General features: G+C 45.8%; 2 protein-coding genes across 5 annotated transcripts in view; both read left to right on the top strand.

Moving 5' to 3' along the window:
- Positions 1–1,404: 1,404 nt before the first annotated feature.
- LOC105481603 (U-box domain containing 5) overlaps positions 1,405–16,793 on the top strand; it is a 54,497-nt gene continuing 39,108 nt past the window's right edge. For all 3 annotated transcript variants that reach the window (XM_011741309.3, XM_011741308.3, XM_011741306.3), the window contains exon 1: positions 1,405–1,528. The gene's annotated coding sequence lies outside the window, so the exon portion shown is untranslated. The remainder of the gene's footprint in view (positions 1,529–16,793) is intronic.
- LOC112426612 (FAST kinase domains 5) lies at positions 1,425–16,471 on the top strand. Of its 2 annotated transcripts, none has more exons than XM_024792763.2 (2): positions 1,425–1,528; positions 13,807–16,471. In XM_024792763.2, the coding sequence occupies exon 2, from the start codon at positions 13,997–13,999 to the stop codon at positions 16,289–16,291; it is 2,295 nt and encodes a 764-aa protein (XP_024648531.2). In that variant the 5' UTR covers positions 1,425–1,528; positions 13,807–13,996; the 3' UTR covers positions 16,292–16,471. The 2 variants fall into 2 exon arrangements, with proteins under 2 accessions (XP_024648531.2, XP_070935687.1); XM_071079586.1 differs by lacking the exon at positions 1,425–1,528 and adding an exon at positions 13,040–13,174.

The following is a 16,793-nucleotide window of genomic DNA, read 5'->3' as shown; positions in this document are numbered from 1 at the left end:
CTAATGTTTTTTGTATTTTTAGTAGAGACAAGGTTTCGCCATGTTGGCCAGGCTGGTCTCAAACACCAGGGATTACAGCTCTGAGCCACCATGCCTGATCAATGCATTGTTAAAATTAGACAGGTATGGTGGTGCATGCCTGTGGTCTTAGCTACTCAGGAGGCTGAGGCAGGAGGATCACTTGAACCCAGGAGGTTGAGGCTACAGTGAGCCGTGGTTGCACCATTGCACTCCAGCCTGGGCAATGGGGTAAGACTGTCTCAAAAATAAGTAAATAAATAAATAAAAATAAAAATAAATACATGTATTGTTTTAATCACTGTACAGGCTTAGAGAATTTATGTGAGCTGGGTGTGATGGCTCATACCTGTAATCCCAGCACTTTGGGAGGCTGAGGTGGGAGCACTGCATGAGCCCAGGAGTTTGAGACTAGCCTGGGCAACATAGGAAGACACTGCCACCCCCGTCTCTATGAAAATAATAATAATAATAATATAATAAGAATGAATTTGTGTGGCTTCCCCAAGGCCATAAAACCCTGAGTGGTGATCCTCAGATTTGAACCTGTGTCTAAGCTACTTACTTTTTTTTTTTTTTTTTTTTTTTTTGAGATGGAGTCTTGCTTTGTGGCCCAGAGTGCCCAGGCTGGAGTACAGTAGCAATATCTCGGCTCACTGCAACCTCCACCTCCAGGGTTCAAGCGACTCTCCTGCTTCCGGAGAAATCTCCAGGCTGGATTATAGGCGTGCGTCACCACACCCGGCTAATTTTTGTATTTTTTTGTATTTTTGTATTTTCATTTTTTATTTTTTAAGATGGAGTCTCACTCTGTCACCCAGGCTTGAGTGCAGTGGTGCGATCTTGGCTCACTGCAAGCTCTGCCTCTCATGTTCATGCCATTCTCCTGCCTCAGCCTCCCGAGTAGCTGGGACTACAGGCGCCCGCCACTACGCCCAGCTAATTTTTTTGTATTTTTAGTAGAGACGGGGTTTCACCATGTTAGCCAGGATGCTCTTGATCTCCTGACCTCGTGATCCGCCCGTCTCGGCCTCCCAAAATGCTGGGATTACAGGCTTGAGCCACCGCACCCGGCCTGTATTTTTAATAGAGACGGAGTTTCACCACCTTGGCCAGGCTGGTCTCAAACTCCTGACCTCAGGTGATCCGTCCGCCTTGGCCTTTCAAAGTATTGGTATTACAGGCGTGAGCCACAGCGCCGGGACTAAGCTGCTTAATGACTTCCAGAGCGATCCATTCAGGAAGGTGTTTTCCCTCTGCAGGTCCTAGACTCCCCCTGTCCCCTCAACAACGTCCTCCAGTGGAAAATGTCCTTGGGAAACGCTGACAAAGTCTTTTGAGCCTCGGCCGCATCCGTTACTCGCGCAGCAGGCGGAAGTAGCGGGCAGTTGGCCGGAAGTGGGGTTGTGAGGCCCGGAGTCGCTAGAGGAGAGTGTCTGTGTCGCCGCCGCTGCCACCGCCCGCTGCGTTCCCGGTTTGGTGTTGCGGCGCCCACCTTCAGGAGGATCAGGTGAGTGGCGGCGGCCGCTTCCCGCGTTCACGACCGTCCTGGATCTTGGCCTGTGCCTCCTGGCCGGCCCAAGGCTGACACGCACCGAGGCCTTATTCAGCTCTTGGCCGGGGTTGCGATTGCCTCTCGCAGGCCTGACTGGTGAGAACTTCAGTGACTCTCGCCGCTCCTGAGTTTGTGATCTTTGGCAAGGGGCTTATCTGACCCTTGTTTTTTTTCCTCTGTGAAATGGAGATCGTAACAGTACTTGTCTCACGGTGCTGTTATGAGAATGTAGTTAGATATTCTGCCGCGCCTCTCATCCCACTTTGATGTGCCTGCGAATCGCTTAGAGATTCTGATTCTGTAGGTCTGGGGTGGGGCCTGAGATACTGTGTTCCTAACTAGCTTCCGGACGAGGCTGAAGCCTCTGGGGCGCAGACCACACACTGAGTAGCAAGGCCCTACAGTATGTTGCTTAGCATTCGTAATGCGGAGTCTTCAGTAAACATCAGTATGATAGAATGTATACTTTCGCCCCATTTTTAGCAGTTTTTGGTTGCACAAGCCTAAGGGTAGTATTGATGGCCTTCTCCCTTTTTCTTTCCATGGGTAAGAATAGTTGCTCTTTCTCTTTCTGTGCAAACCGTGACACAGCTCTTCTGTCTTGGCTCAGGGAACTTTGGGTCCCCTCATATCAACTATGTTCATCAGTCTCGGGTGATGCTTCACTGATTAGACCCTTGGACAGTGCTTCATCCTGTGGAGCTGATAGCCAGCTGCGTTAGCACCAGCTGTGGCTGGCGTTTTGTGCTGCAGTCATTTGTTGCTGCTGGAATCTGAATTCACGTTTTCTACACTGTGAATAGTAAGAATGGCCGCCTTTCCAGAACTAGATTCTGCAGCTCACTGACCTGAATGGTCTTGGGCAAGTCCTCGGATAATTTGCTACCACCTGGTAGACTAAAATGAAATCTGGGCCGGGCGAGGTGGCTCACGCCTGTAATCCCAGCACTTTGGGAGGCCGAGGCAGGCAGATCATGAGGTCAGGAGATCGAGACCATCCTGGCTAATAACGATGAAACCTCGTCTGTACTAAAAATACAAAAAAATTAGCCGGGCGTGGTGGCGGGCGCCTGTAGTCCCAGCTACTCGGGAGGCTGAGGCAGGAGAATGGCGTGAACCCGGGAGGCAGAGCGTGTAGTGAGCCGAGATGACGCCACTGCACCCCGGGCGACAGAGCGAGACTCCGTCTCAAATAAATAAATAAATAAATAAATAAATAAATACAATCTGAAGACTCTGTGCAGCATAACGTAACTTAAAAAGTGAGGCCTTTCGCAGTTATGCAGGTCTAATGTTTATTAGTCAGTATGCTTTTCTTCCCCATCCATTGGTTTTTTTTTTAGTTCCTAATAAGGCCTTGTCACTCATCATGTGAATAAGTCAGCTTTGATGTAAAACAATTCTTTTTTTTTTTTTTTTTTTAGACGGAGTCTCGCTCTGCCACCCAGGCTGGAGTGCAGTGGCCGGATCTCAGCTCACTGCAAGCTCCGCCTCCCGGGTTCACGCCATTCTCCTGCCTCAGCCTCCCAAGTAGCTGGGACTACAGGCGCCCGCCACCTCGCCCGGCTAGTTTTTTGTATTTTTTAGTAGAGACGGGGTTTCACCGTGTCAGCCAGGATGGTCTCGATCTCCTGACCTCGTGATCCGCCCGTCTCGGCCTCCCAAAGTGCTGGGATTACAGGCTTGAGCCACCGCGCCCGGCCTGATGTAAAACAATTCTAAGGTCAGGTGCAGTGGCTCTTGCCTGTAATCCCAGCACTTTGGGAGGCCGAAGTGGAAGGATTACTTGAGCCCAGGAGTTCGAGACCAACCTGGGGGCAACATAGGGAAAACCCGTCTCTACAAAAAAAAAACAAAAAAAAACTACAAAAACAAAAACCCAAAATGTAGTCAGGCGTGGTGGCGCACTTGTAGTCCAAGCTACTTAGGAGGCTGAGGTGAGAGGATTGCTTGAGATCCTTGAGCGATCCTCGTCCGGCGGGGTGGGTGGGTGAGAGGTAGGGGGCGGTGGTGGAGGATGCAGTGAGCCAAGATTGCACCACTGCCCTCCAGACTGAACAACAGAGTGAGACCCTGTCTGAAAAAACAAAAGAATTCTGAAACTCCTGAAATACTGTACTATACAGCTTTGCAAATTGTAAAAGCAGATAAAACCAAGTGTTTATTGAGCTGTACTTGGGCCATTTATTTGGGAATTTTCTCTTATGACGACTGTGTGCATGCAGCTACTTCTCTTTACCTGCCTGGATTTTGTAATTCCTCTAGAAGTCCCATTTAGATGGGCTGAGAGGACATGAGTGCCTACTCCCTGTTGTTATGTGGAGAGGTTTTCTAAAGACAGGGTTTTATGAAACCCTTTAAAAGCAGTAGCTCTAACAGAATCATCTATAGGGCTTAGTCATACTATATCTACCCACATGCTTCTTGCCATTCTGATAGAGGAATAGCAGAGTCTTAGAAGAGAAGGGGGAGGGCTGTGTAGCTGGAAAAGTTTCACAAATGATTGTGATGTGCTGTTTTTTCTCCCATCAGCATGGAGTCTAGAACAAAGAGGAAGGGATGGATTGCTAGACTAAATAATTTTAGTTTGGTTTAGACCTGCGAGTGACACTGAACTTGACCTAAACACCTTTGCACTAGTGCCTCACCTTCACAGTACTGGTAGACTACTCTCTCAGAAGTCCTGCTGCTGTGTGGAAACAGAAACACAGAAGAGTCTAGCCCAGTTAACATCTACATTAACAGCTAAGGTCCTTACTGCCAGTCTCTAAGCCCTCACTAGGGGCTTTGAAGTTTTGTAGAATCTCAGCAGGAGACCCTCAGCACCTAGAGAAAGTTCGGTTTTTTGCCTTTTTTTTTTTTTTTTTTTTTGGTAGAGACAGGGTCTTGCCATGTTGCCCAGACTGGTCTTGAACTCCTGGCCTCATGTGATCTGCCCGCCTTGGCCTCCAAAGTGCTGGGATTATGGTCATGAGCTACCTGCTTAGCCAGTTTTTTTGCCTTTTCAATTCTCAAGGTTGTTCAACAAATTATTTGCTGAGACAAGAATGGGGTTGGAGTGTCCATTTATTTGTGACAATTTTATTGGAACCTAGGAAGGAAAAGTGTTAGAATTGAGGGATCAGATCTGGTAACTGGTAAATTGTATGTGTTTAAGGTGTCATATACTCAGTCTGCAGTTAACATGATTCCTTCCTCTGCCTGGTCCCCATCCTCTAACTTCTAGACTCTAGTTTAAAATGAAGCTATTCGGCCTTGCTCAGACCTGTATGTGGAAGGGAGAAAAGTGAGATTCCTCAGTCCCGTGAAATCACATCATTCAGTGAGGTTTGGGCGTTGCTTTTTGGAACTGACAGGGTCCAGGGGTCTCTGAGGCTCTACTCTGTTTCGTTAGGCCCCCTAAAGGGGAGAAAAGTTTACTTGGGGCACTTAAACTAGGAAAGGAGTTTTGTGAAATCCTATCAGGTATCTGACCTTTATTGAAAGAGTCAGGCTGGGCGTGGTGACTTCCGCCTGTACTCTCAGTACTTTGGGATGCCGAGGCAGGCAGATCACTTGAGGCCAGGAGTTCGAGACCAGCCTGGCCAACATGGCAAAACGCTGTCTCTACCAAAAAATACAAAAAAAAAAAAAAAAAATTAGCCAGGCATGTTGGCGTGACCCTATAGTCTCAGCTACTTGGGAGGCTGAGGCAGGAGAATTACTTAACCTGTGAGGCAGAGGTTGCAGTGAGCTGAGATCACACCACTGCACTCCAGCCTGGGCAACAGAGCAAGACTGTGTCAAAAAAAAAAAAAAAGAGTCAGGAGTTAATTGACTGAGCATATCATAGTGTTCCCTTTCTAGCTTTCTTTTTTTTTTTTTTTTTTTTGAGACGGAGTCTCGCTCTGTCGCCCAGGCTGGAGTGCAGTGGCCAGATCTCAGCTCACTGCAAGCTCCGCCTCCCGGGTTCACGCCATTCTCCTGCCTCAGCCTCCCGAGTAGCTGGGACTACAGGCGCCTGCCACCGCGCCCGGCTAGTTTTCTGTATTTTTTAGTAGAGACGGGGTTTCACCGTGTTAGCCAGGATGGTCTCGATCTCCTGACCTCGTGATCCGCCCATCTCAGCCTCCCAAAGTGCTGGGATTACAGGCTTGAGCCACCGCGCCCGGCCCCTTTCTAGCTTTCTTATGGATTTTCCGAGAGTCCTTGAGTAAGGAGGAACTAATCTTCTCAGGTATGTTTTCCCTATCTGGTCATCCTGACGGCTTCTTCTTTGCAGTGTCTTTTCTCCCTACTGTTCTTCTCTGCTGCTTCCGTATCTTCCTTGTTTTTCTTTCCTTCTGGACAGTACTCAAGACCAACTTCTGAAGCAGCTCTATTTCAGACCTGTATATATAGATATGGTTTCTATAGAGTTACTGTAAATGTTGCATGGTGAAAATAATAAGTAGCCACTATTTACCATTTGCAGGTTGGCCCTTCATGCCTCTAAGATTCCTTATTTTGTTATCATTTCTGTTATTGAACATCTTTAAAGAAGTTCTTAGATAGTAGAAAGTGCTTGCACTAAAAATAACTTTTCAATATTTTCCTTATCCATTAAGTTACTTTCTCCATTCATTATCTTGAACAATACCATAGTATCTTGATAATACCTGCATTTTGTAAATTTAATTTTTGTCAAAATTGTACATGTACATAGTTTAAACAGTCAAATAGTTCAATAGAGCTTGTAGCACTAAATAATAGTTTCCTCCCCCCAACACTTTTTTTTTTTGAGATGGAGTCTCGCTCTGTTGCCCAGACTGGAGTGCAGTGGTGTGACCTTGGCTCACCACAACCTCTGCCTCGCAGGTTCAAGTGATTCCCCTGCCTCAGTCTTCTGAGTAGCTGGGATTACAGGTGCCTGCCACCACACCTGGCTAATTTTTTGTATTTTTAGTAGAGATGGGGTTTCGTCATGTTGGACAGGCTGGTCTCGAACTCCTGACCTCAAGTGATCCTCCTGCCTCAGCCTCCCAAACTGCTGGGATTACAGACTTGAGCCGCTGTGCCCAGCCTAATTTTTGTATTTTTAGTAGAGACAGGGTTTCACCATGTTGCCCAGGCTAGTCTAGAACTCCTGGACTCAAGCAGTCCGCCCACCTCAGCTACCCAAAGTGCTGGGATTACAGGTGTGAGCCACTGCTCCTGGCCATCACTATATTTCTTTTTTCTTTTTCTTTTTCTTTTTTTTGAGACAGTGTTTTGCTCCGTCACCCAGGCTGGAGTGCAGTGGCACCACCTCGGTTCACTGCAACCTCTGCCTCCCAGGTTCAAGCGATTCTCCTGCCTCAGCCTCCTGAGTAGCTGGGATTACAGGTGTGCGCCAGCACGTCTGGCTAATTTTTATATTTTTAGTTGAGACAGGGTTTTACCATGTTGGTCAGGCTGGTCTCGAACTCCTGACCTCGTGATCTGCCCACCTCAGCCTCCCAAAGTGCTGGGATTACAGGCGTGAGCGACTACGCCCAGCCGGCCACCACTGTATTTCTAAGTAACACATTTGTGTTGCTATTTCTTGATTTCTTTCTTTCTTCTTCTTTTTTTTTTTGGAGGCAGAGTCTTGCTGTGTTGCCCAGGCTGGAGTGCAGTGGCATGATCATAGCTCACTGCAACCTTGAATTCCTGGGCTCAAGCTGTCCTCCAACGTCAGCCTCTTGAGTAGCTGGGACTATAGGTGCATCCCACTATGCTTGACTGTTTTCTTTACTTTTCGTAGAGACAGGGTCTTACTGTGTTCCCCAGGCTGCTTTCAAGCTCCTGGCCTCAAGTGATCCTCCTGCCTCAGCCTTCCAAAATATTGGGATTACAGTTGTGAGCCACCACACCTGGCCGATTGTACCTTTTTATTATGGACTTTGAGGCGCTAGGTCTCTTGTATCATCAACCTCCCCCTACTCCTCCTCTTCTCACTTTATCCTCCCAGTACAGTTTGCTCATAATTTTTGGTTAGGCTAATATCAAGATTTATGTTAATAAAACTATGTTAGTATTATTCTCAACTGAATAGGGAGTATGATATACCAATATTTTCTTTATTCTTTTTATTTATTTATTTATTTATTTATTTATTTATTTTATTTTTTTTTTTTTTGAGACGGAGTCTCGCTCTGTCACCCAGGCTGGAGTGCAGTGGCGGGATCTCAGCTCACTGCAAGCTCCGCCTCCCGGGTTCACGCCATTCTCCAGCCTCAGCCTCCCGAGTAGCTGGGACTACAGGCGCCCACCGCCTCGCCCGGCTAGTTTTTTTTTTTTTTTGGTATTTCTTAATAGAGACGGGGTTTCACCGTGTTAGCCAGGATGGTCTCGATCTCCTGACCTCGTGATCCGCCCGTCTCGGCCTCCCAAAGTGCTGGGATTACAGGCTTGAGCCACCGCGCCCGGCCTATTTATTTATTTTTTGAGACAGGGTCTCTCTGTGTCACCCTGCCATAGCAGGATCACAGCTCACTGCAGCCTTTATTTTTTGGGCTCAAGCGATTTTCCCACTTCTACCGCCTGAGTAGCTAGGACTACAGGTGTGTGCCACCAGGCTTGGCTAATTTCTAAATATTTTGTAGAGGTGGGGGTCTCACTACATTGCCCAGGCTGGTCTCAAACTCCTGGCCTCAAGTGATCTTCCCACTTTGGCCTCCCAGAATACTATGATTACAGGAATGGGCCATTGCATCCTGCCTGTGGTAACATATTTTATCTTGTATAACTTTTTTGTCTTCCCTGGCATTAATAATTTTTGTTACTGTTTTTATTAGCATGGCTTTTTGTCTCCTTATCTCTTGTTCGTGCCCAGATGATCCGGTAGAAGTATGATTCTCCTCCCCTGGGTACTGTCTGTGTCGTCCAGCATGAGCTGGTTGCTCTTTATGTCTGTTCACAGCTCTTGTCCTGGGATCTTCCTTCACCTGTTTCCTGGGGTTTCCCTTTGCTTCTCTGTACTGAACCCTAGTTTCTGGATCTCATATCTCTACTGCCAACTTTCAGGTCTTCAATTGTGGTAGCTCTCTTTGCTTTGATCCTGGAGCATCCCGCAAACTCTTTCCTTCATGTGGATTTCAGCCTTTGAGGTCTTCTCTTTGTTCTTTTTTAAAGTACAGGTTGAGCATTCCAAACCTGAAACTCCAAAATCCAAAATGCTCCAAAATCTGAAACTTTCTGAGCACCAACGTGATACTCAAAGGAAAAAAAAATCATTGGACTTTTTCAGATTTTGGATTTTTGAATTTGGAATGCTCACTGGTAAATATAAAGCACATAGTCCAAAAACTGAAAAAATTTAAAATCTGAAACACTTCTGGTCTCGAGCATTTTGGACAAGGGATATTCAACCTGCAGTATAAACCATAGTGATAGAATCCTAGACTGTTAGAGGTGGAAGGGACTTTCAGGCTTACCTAGTTTTAACCCTCTAGCTCCCTGGCACCTGGAAATCCTAGAAGACCATTGATTGTTCAGCCATCCCACCCCATACTGCCCCCCGAACCTGTGTTTCCTGACACCCATTCTTGTCTCTTTAGTCCACCAGTAATGTGGGCTTGGGAGTCAGACAGTCTTTAATATTAGGCTCCACTCAATCCCTTGGCTGTATAACTTTTGGCAGGTTTCTTAATCTTGTGGTCTCTTTCTCATCAATAATATGGGGATTAAAAGAGTCACATGAATTCAGAACACTGGAGCTGCACCAAACATTGATGTTCTAGGAGATGGTTCTTTTATTTCCAGACCACGTATAGTAATTTCATTGAGTACTCTTAGATAGAATTAATTGAAGTAATTTTAATTAATTAATTATTTATTTATTTATTTTTTTTTGAGACGGAGTCTCGCTCTGTCGCCCAGGCTGGAGTGCAGTGGCCGGATCTCAGCTCACTGCAAGCTCCGCCTCCCAGGTTCACGCCATTCTCCTGCCTCAGCCTCCCGAGTAGCTGGGACTACAGGCGCCCGCCACCTTGCCTGGCTAGTTTTTTGTATTTTTTTTAGTAGAGACGGGGTTTCACCGTGTTAGCCAGGATGGTCTCGATCTCCTGACCTCTTGATCCGCCCGTCTCGGCCTCCCAAAGTGCTGGGATTACAGGCTTGAGCCACCATGCCCGGCCAATTTTAATTATTTAATGTTTTAAAATTAACATCATTTATAGAGATATTTGTTAATTCTTGTTTATGTGCTATTTGTTCCACTGAATATTAGTGTGTACATTTTCATGTGTTGATGTCTGCCACACATTTATCTTGTAAACCAGCCTCCTAGACAGACATTTTCTGTTTTTTGCTTTACTATAGCACAGCTATTTTTTTTTAAAATGGGGCCTTTAAAGCTATTTTTTTTGGATCTACTTCTTTTTTTTTTTTTTTTTAAAGACAGTCTCTCTGTTTCACCCAGGCTGCAATGCAGTGGTGTGATCTCAGCTCACTGCAACCTCGTCCTCCCAGATTCAAGTGATTCTCCTGCCTCAGCCTCTCAAGTAGCTGGGATTACAGGCGCACTACCATGCCCAGCTAATTTTTGTATTTTTAGTAGAGATGGGGTTTCGCCATATTGGCTAGGCTGGTCTCGAACTCCTGTCCTCAAGTGGTCCGCCCACCTTGGCCTCCCAAAGTGCTGGGATTATAGGCGTGAGCCATCGTGCCCAGCCAAAAGTAGGTCTTCTTAAAAGCCCTATTCTGTCAACTGGAGAGTTCTGTTACCTGCTTTCTCTGTCTTTTTGTTTCTTTGTTTTTTTGAGACAGAATCTCTGTCACCTAGGCTGGAGTGCAGTGGCACCATCTTGGCTCACTGCAACCTCCACTTCCGGGTTCAAGCGACTCTTGTTCCCCAGCCCCCCGAGTGGCTGGGATTACACGCTCGCGCCATCTTACCTGGCTAATTTTTGTATTTGTAGTAGAGATGGGGTTTCACCATGATGGCCAAGCTGGTCTCGAACTCCTGACCTCAAGTGATCTGCCTGCCTTGGCCTCTCAAAGTGCTGGAATTACAGACATGAGCCACCACGCCTGACCATCCTGCTGTCTCTTTCTTTTTTTTTTTTTTTTTTTTTTTTTTTGAGACGGAGTCTCACGCTGTTGCCCAGGCTGGAGTGCAGTGGCGCGATCTCGGCTCACTGCAAGCTCCGCCTCCTGGGTTCACGCCATTCTCCTGCCTCAGCCTCCTGAGTAGCTGGGACTACAGGCGCCCGCCACCGCGCCCGGCTAATTTTTTGTATTTTTAGTAGAGACGGGGTTTCACTGTGGTCTCGATCTCCTGACCTTGTGATCCGCCCGTCTCGGCCTCCCAAAGTGCTGGGATTACAGGCTTGAGCCACCGCGCCCGGCCCCTGCTGTCTCTTTCGTTCCCACCTTTCCTGTGCTGTAGTATTAATTGAGTTTCCTAATGACTATTTTGAGATTTTGAGGACTATAATCTTCAATTATCATCTAAATATTAAAGAAAAACATTATTTTAGTACTATTTTTCTGTATTTTTTCTAATTTTAATTACATTTATTTATTTATTTATTTATTTTTAATTTTTTTTGTAGACAGCCTTGCTGTGTTGTTCAGGCTGGTCTCAAACTACTGGCCTCAAGCAATCCTTCTGCCTCAGCTTCCCAAAGTGTTGGGATTATAGGCGTGGCCAAGTTTTTCTAATTTTTTAAAAGCTGGCCATCTGCATTTATAGAAATAGTAGCGTATAGTAGAGATCAGCAAACTTTTTATGTAATGGACCAGACATGAAATATGCTTTGCAGGCTATACAATCTGCCACAGTTACACAGTTCTGCTCTTGTAGCAGGAAAGCAGACATAGACAATGTATAATGAATGGCCTAGCTATGTTCTGAACAAATCTTGTTTACAAAAGCATGTGAAGAGCTAGATTTGGTTCTCAGGACATAGTCTGCTGACCCTTGATCTGAACCATACATTGAAATTTGGTGGGCAGAATGGTCCACAGGTGGTCAGGCATAGTGGCTGACACCTGTAATGCTAGCACTTCAGGAGGCCAAGGTAGGAGGATCACTTGAGCCCAGGAGTTTGAAACCAGCCTTGGCATTATTGTGAGACTCCATCTCCACACGCATACACACACACACACACACACACACACACACACACACACACACACACACACACAAACTGGGTTTGGTAGTGTGCATCTGTGGTTTTTGCTACTCAGGAGGCTGAGGCTGAAGTGGGAGGATTGCTTGAGTCTGGGAGGTCAAAGCTGCAGTTATGCCACTATACTCCAACCTGGGTGACAGAGTGAGATTGTCTCAAAAAAGAAAAAAAGAATGGTCCACAAGCCACGGTAAAGAACCAAGTGTATAAAAATTTAGCGTGAGAGAATTCTACTGTGATTCACACAGAAATTCGTACATATGTTCCTGCCATCTAGAGAAACCTGTGTAGCTGGGCTACTGGAACAGAGCCACTGGCCTGCCCTGCTGTTCTTTGATGATGAACCAAATGATGATGTGCTGTGGGCTCTGGAAGAAAGTGGCTGACAGCAGAGTTGGGCAGGCATTTCAGAAAATCGTTCTGGCACCCTTGGAACTTTTATGGAGTTTTCTGCAGCAACAGCTCTGTCTGGTACATCAGTTGACAACTCAGGTCTCCTTGGGTCTTGCTTGTCAGGCTTTGGCATTTAAGTGGAAAGAAAAAGAATAAGCATTAAGGAAAGCGAGAACACAGCAGAATCAATTTCATAGTCTCTCATAGTTTCTGCCATGGGAGAAAAATGGGCATTATACTGCTCACAGGCAGAATAAAGACTCACTGGAAGCATTGCTAAGCTGCCTCCTCCAGAAGATGTCAGCGGGGCAGTTGTGTCAGTTGGTATTCCCTGAACCCTGAGCCCAGCTTTGGGGTACTCTTTGCTTCCCACCCATGAAGTGAAAGTGAGCAGACTCTCAACCTGCTTTCTTCCTCCAAAATGAGTGAGTTTTTGAGTATTCTTTCTAATAACAGAATTACTCTGTAACTATGTAATAGTGACTCAAATTCTGTTATAAGCTTCCTGGAGAGGAGAATAGGCATCTTCTAAAAAGTACAAGAACAGGCCGGGCGCGGTGGCTCAAGCCTGTAATCCCAGCACTTTGGGAGGCCGAGACGGGCGGATCACAAGGTCAGGAGATTGAGACCATCCTGGCTAACACGGTGAAACCCCGTCTCTACTAAAAATTACAAAAAAAAACTAGCCGGGTGAGGTGGCGGGTGCCTGTAGTCCCAGCTACTCGGGACGCTGAGGCAGGAGAATGGCGTGAACCCGGGAGGCGGAGCTTGCAGTGAGCCGAGATCTGGCCACTGCACTCCAGCCTGGGTGACAGAGCAAGACTCCGTCTCAAAAAAAAAAAAAAAAAAAAAAAAAAAAAGTACAAGAACAGCATTAGAATGACAGAATTTTGGAATTAACAGTTTTGTACTATAAGAACAGGGAGGATGATCGTGGGTATAACTAATTAAACCTTTTTTTTTTTTTTTTTTGAGATGGAATCTCACTTTTTCGCCTAGGCTGGAGTGCAGTGGCACGGTCTTGACTCAACGCAACCTCTGCCTCCCGGGTTCAAGCGTCCTGCCTCAGCCTCCTGAGTAACTGGGATTACAGGTGTGTGCCACCACACCTGGGTAATTTTTTGTATCTTTAGTAGAGATGGAATTTCACCTTGTTGGCCAGGCTGGTCTTGAACTCCTGACTTCAAGTGATCTGCCTGTCTTGGCCTCCCAACTTGCTGGCATTACAGGCGTGAGCCACCGCACCCGGCCAACTAATTATCTCTTATACCAGATCCCACTTTTTACTTAGTGCTGTTAGCATAGCAGTTTTTATAAACATTCTTCAGGTAGGACCTATATGCCTTGATATCAAAGAGATAGAATGAATTGCTCATTTTTGTTCCCAGCCTTCTTTCTAGAAATCTGCCTTCCTTCTTCCTGTCAAATGTTAGCAGAGCACCATCTCTTCTTTAGCTGTCACTGCTTGCCTTGTACAGTGAAGGAAGTCTGGTGAGCAGCAGTCCAGGAACTGCCCAGGGGTACCCTGGGTTGGGGGTTTTCCTAGGCCCTTACACAGAGCACACAATTTATCCTTGATATATGCTGTCATGTGGTTTGGGCATTTACTGGCATTGAACTTCCTTGAGTGGACAGTAGTGTAGTTTCAACCTGTTTTTTGTAATGTGTAAATTTGGATGCTTTTATAGGTAGAAGCCACTCATTCTTCATCTACCCTTTTTTCAGTATCTGGCACCAATTCTGACCCAGTCATTTGTGATCCCTGGCTCTTGTGATATGCGGAAGATTTCCAGGCAGTTTTTGTGGAACACCTCCCCGTCCAGCTCTAATCAAGCACCATATAAACAAGAAATTGCCTGGTCAAACCTGTGAGGACTATATTCTGACTGCCAAAAAGATCAATACTGACACCAGAATGGCAGCTACTCTCAAGTCGTTAAAACTTTTAAGATACCGAGCACTTTGCAGTCCTTCTGCCTGTGGTGCAGCCCGAAGTGTATCATACTGGAATGTGAGCAGCAAACAGCATGGGGGACAGGACCCTCCAGAACACATTAGCCTCTGCCATTCTGCCAAAAGAGTTAAGAACATTTGTAGCACCTTCTCTTCTCGGAGGATCCTCACAACCAGCAGTGCCTGCCCAGGTTTGGAATTCAGCAAGACTTCTTCCTCTAAGGCCAGCACTTTGCAGCTGGACTCACCCAGGGCCACAAGAGTTGATGAAGAGGATGTAGAAGTTTTTGATTCCTTTGCAAACATCCGAGTTTTCCTACAGCTAAGACCAGAATACCGTGTTCACAGCTATAACGCATCCGAGACTTCTCAGCTCCTGTCTGTTTCAGAAAGTGAACTAATTTTGCACAAAGTCACAGTTTATCAGAATAAACTGCAGGCCCAAGTCATTGTTGATTATTTGTGTAAGCTGAGCTCTTTGCCTGCAGAGCAGCATCCTGTCTTGCTGCGCAGTACCAGCTTTGCTCTGCTCTGCCAGCTGAGTGTGAAGAAGATACAGCTCTTTGATACCCAAGATCTGATCAATGTTTTGAAAGCTTTTGTCATTTTAGGAATCCCTCACTCCCATTCAATGCTAGATGTGTATGAGACCAAATGTTGCCATCAAGTATGGGAGATGAGTATGGATCAGCTCCTTTTGGTGGCTGATCTCTGGAGGTACTTAGGCCGCAAAATACCTCGGTTTTTAAACATTTTTTCTAGTTATCTTAATTTGCACTGGAAAGATCTATCCTTGTCTCAGCTTGTTCACTTAATTTATGTTATAGGTGAAAATCGTCAGGTATCCCAGGACCTAATGCAAAAATTGGAATCATTGATCCTTAAATATATAGATTTGATCAATTTAGAGGAGGTTGGTACCATCTGTTTGGGGTTCTTTAAATCAAAGACTAGTCTCTCTGAATTTGTCATGCGGAAAATTGGAGACTTGGCTTGTGCTAACATGCAGCATCTGAGTAGTCACGCCTTAGTGAATATTGTTAAAATGTTCCGTTTCACTCATGTGGATCACATCAATTTCATGAAGCAGCTTGGAGAGATTGCTCCTCAGCGAATTCCTTCACTGGGAGTTCAAGGTGTCACGCACCTGACTCTCTACTGCTCGGCCTTACGCTTCCTGGATGAAGGAGTAATGAATGCAGTGGCTGCGTCTTTGCCTCCTAGAGTGGCACACTGTCGAAGTAAAGATGTTGCCAAGATTCTGTGGTCATTTGGAACTCTGAATTATAAGCCACCCAATGCAGAAGAATTTTACTCCAGCCTGATAAATGAGATTCACAGAAAGATGCCTGAATTCAACCAGTACCCAGAACACCTGCCCACCTGCCTGCTGGGCCTGGCATTTTCAGAGTACTTTCCAGTAGAGTTAATTGATTTTGCTCTCAGTCCAGGGTTTGTCAGGTTAGCTCAGGAGAGAACCAAGTTTAACCTCATTAAAGAACTGTATACCCTCGACGGTACAGTTGGCATTGAGTGTCCAGATTACAGAGGCAATCGTCTTAGTACTCACCTTCAGCAAGAAGGGTCTGAATTTCTGTGGAATTTAGCAGAGAAGGATATGAACTCAAAGCCTGAATTCTTAGAAACTCTCTTTTTACTTGAGACCATGTTGGGGGGGCCCCAGTACGTCAAGCACCATATGATTTTGCCTCATACCCGATCTTCTGACTTAGAGGTCCAGCTTGATGTTAACCTGAAGCCATTACCATTTAATAGAGAAGCCACACCAGCTGAAAATGTAGCCACATTAAGGCTTAAGCATGTGGGAGTCAGCCTTACAGATGATTTGATGAATCAGTTACTAAAAGGGAAAGCAAGAGGACATTTCCAGGGCAAAACTGAGTCAGAGCCTGGGCAGCAGCCCATGGAGTTAGAGAATAAGGCAGCTGTACCTTTGGGGGGCTTCCTTTGCAATGTAGCAGATAAATCAGGGGCCATGGAGATGGCTGGCCTGTGCCCCTCAGCCTCCATGCAGACCCCAGGAATGAAGCTGGCTATTCAGTTCACAAACAGGAACCAATATTGCTATGGCTCCAGGAATCTCCTTGGACTGCACAGTATGAAGAGGCGGCAGCTGGCTCGGCTTGGCTACCGTGTGGTAGAGTTATCCTACTGGGAATGGTTCCCACTATTGAAACGAACTCGCTTAGAAAAGTTGGCATTTCTTCATGAGAAAGTATTCACCTCTGCTCTCTGAAGGGCATTTAGGGGCATTTCTATGACAAAGCTGTAGGTGTATACTGTACCAGGTGTTGCAAAATGATTATAAAAGCCAGAATGTAAGTTTGGCAATAAAATAGTCTATTGAGGAGACTTACTTGTGTCCAAGGCAGATTAGAGCTAGTGTATGTTACTGTGAATTATAATGTAGTTGGATTGTACAAATTGCTGCAAATGTATACATATTACTCTTAGTAAATAATAAACATCTTAATATGTCCTACGGTCAAGTAAGTCCTTGTTGGATTTTTCTTTCTGTTTACCAGCCTTATGTCACAGAGTTTTTAGAATAAAAGTATAGTCAGACATTGTGTAAAGCCAATTTTTAAAAATTTTATTCTTTTCTGGAGACCCCCCCCCACCCACTCACAGATATTTTTATTGTTTTTCTTTTTTTTTTTTTTTGAGACGGAGTCTCGCTCTGTCGCCCAGACTGGAGTGCAGTGGCCGGATCTCAGCTCACTGCAAGCTCCGCCTCC

The sequence above is a fragment of the Macaca nemestrina genome, chromosome 15, assembly GCF_043159975.1.
Source record: "Macaca nemestrina isolate mMacNem1 chromosome 15, mMacNem.hap1, whole genome shotgun sequence".
In the NCBI taxonomy this organism is placed as follows: Eukaryota; Metazoa; Chordata; class Mammalia; order Primates; family Cercopithecidae; genus Macaca; species Macaca nemestrina.
The sequence above is the reverse complement of the archived record's forward strand: the minus strand, read 5'-3'. Positions and strand labels throughout refer to the sequence as shown.

Coding starts and splice junctions, on each gene's coding strand:
- LOC112426612 (XM_024792763.2), top strand. CDS start 13,997: ATGGCAGCTACTCTCAAGTCGTTAAAACTTTTAAGATACCGAGCACTT.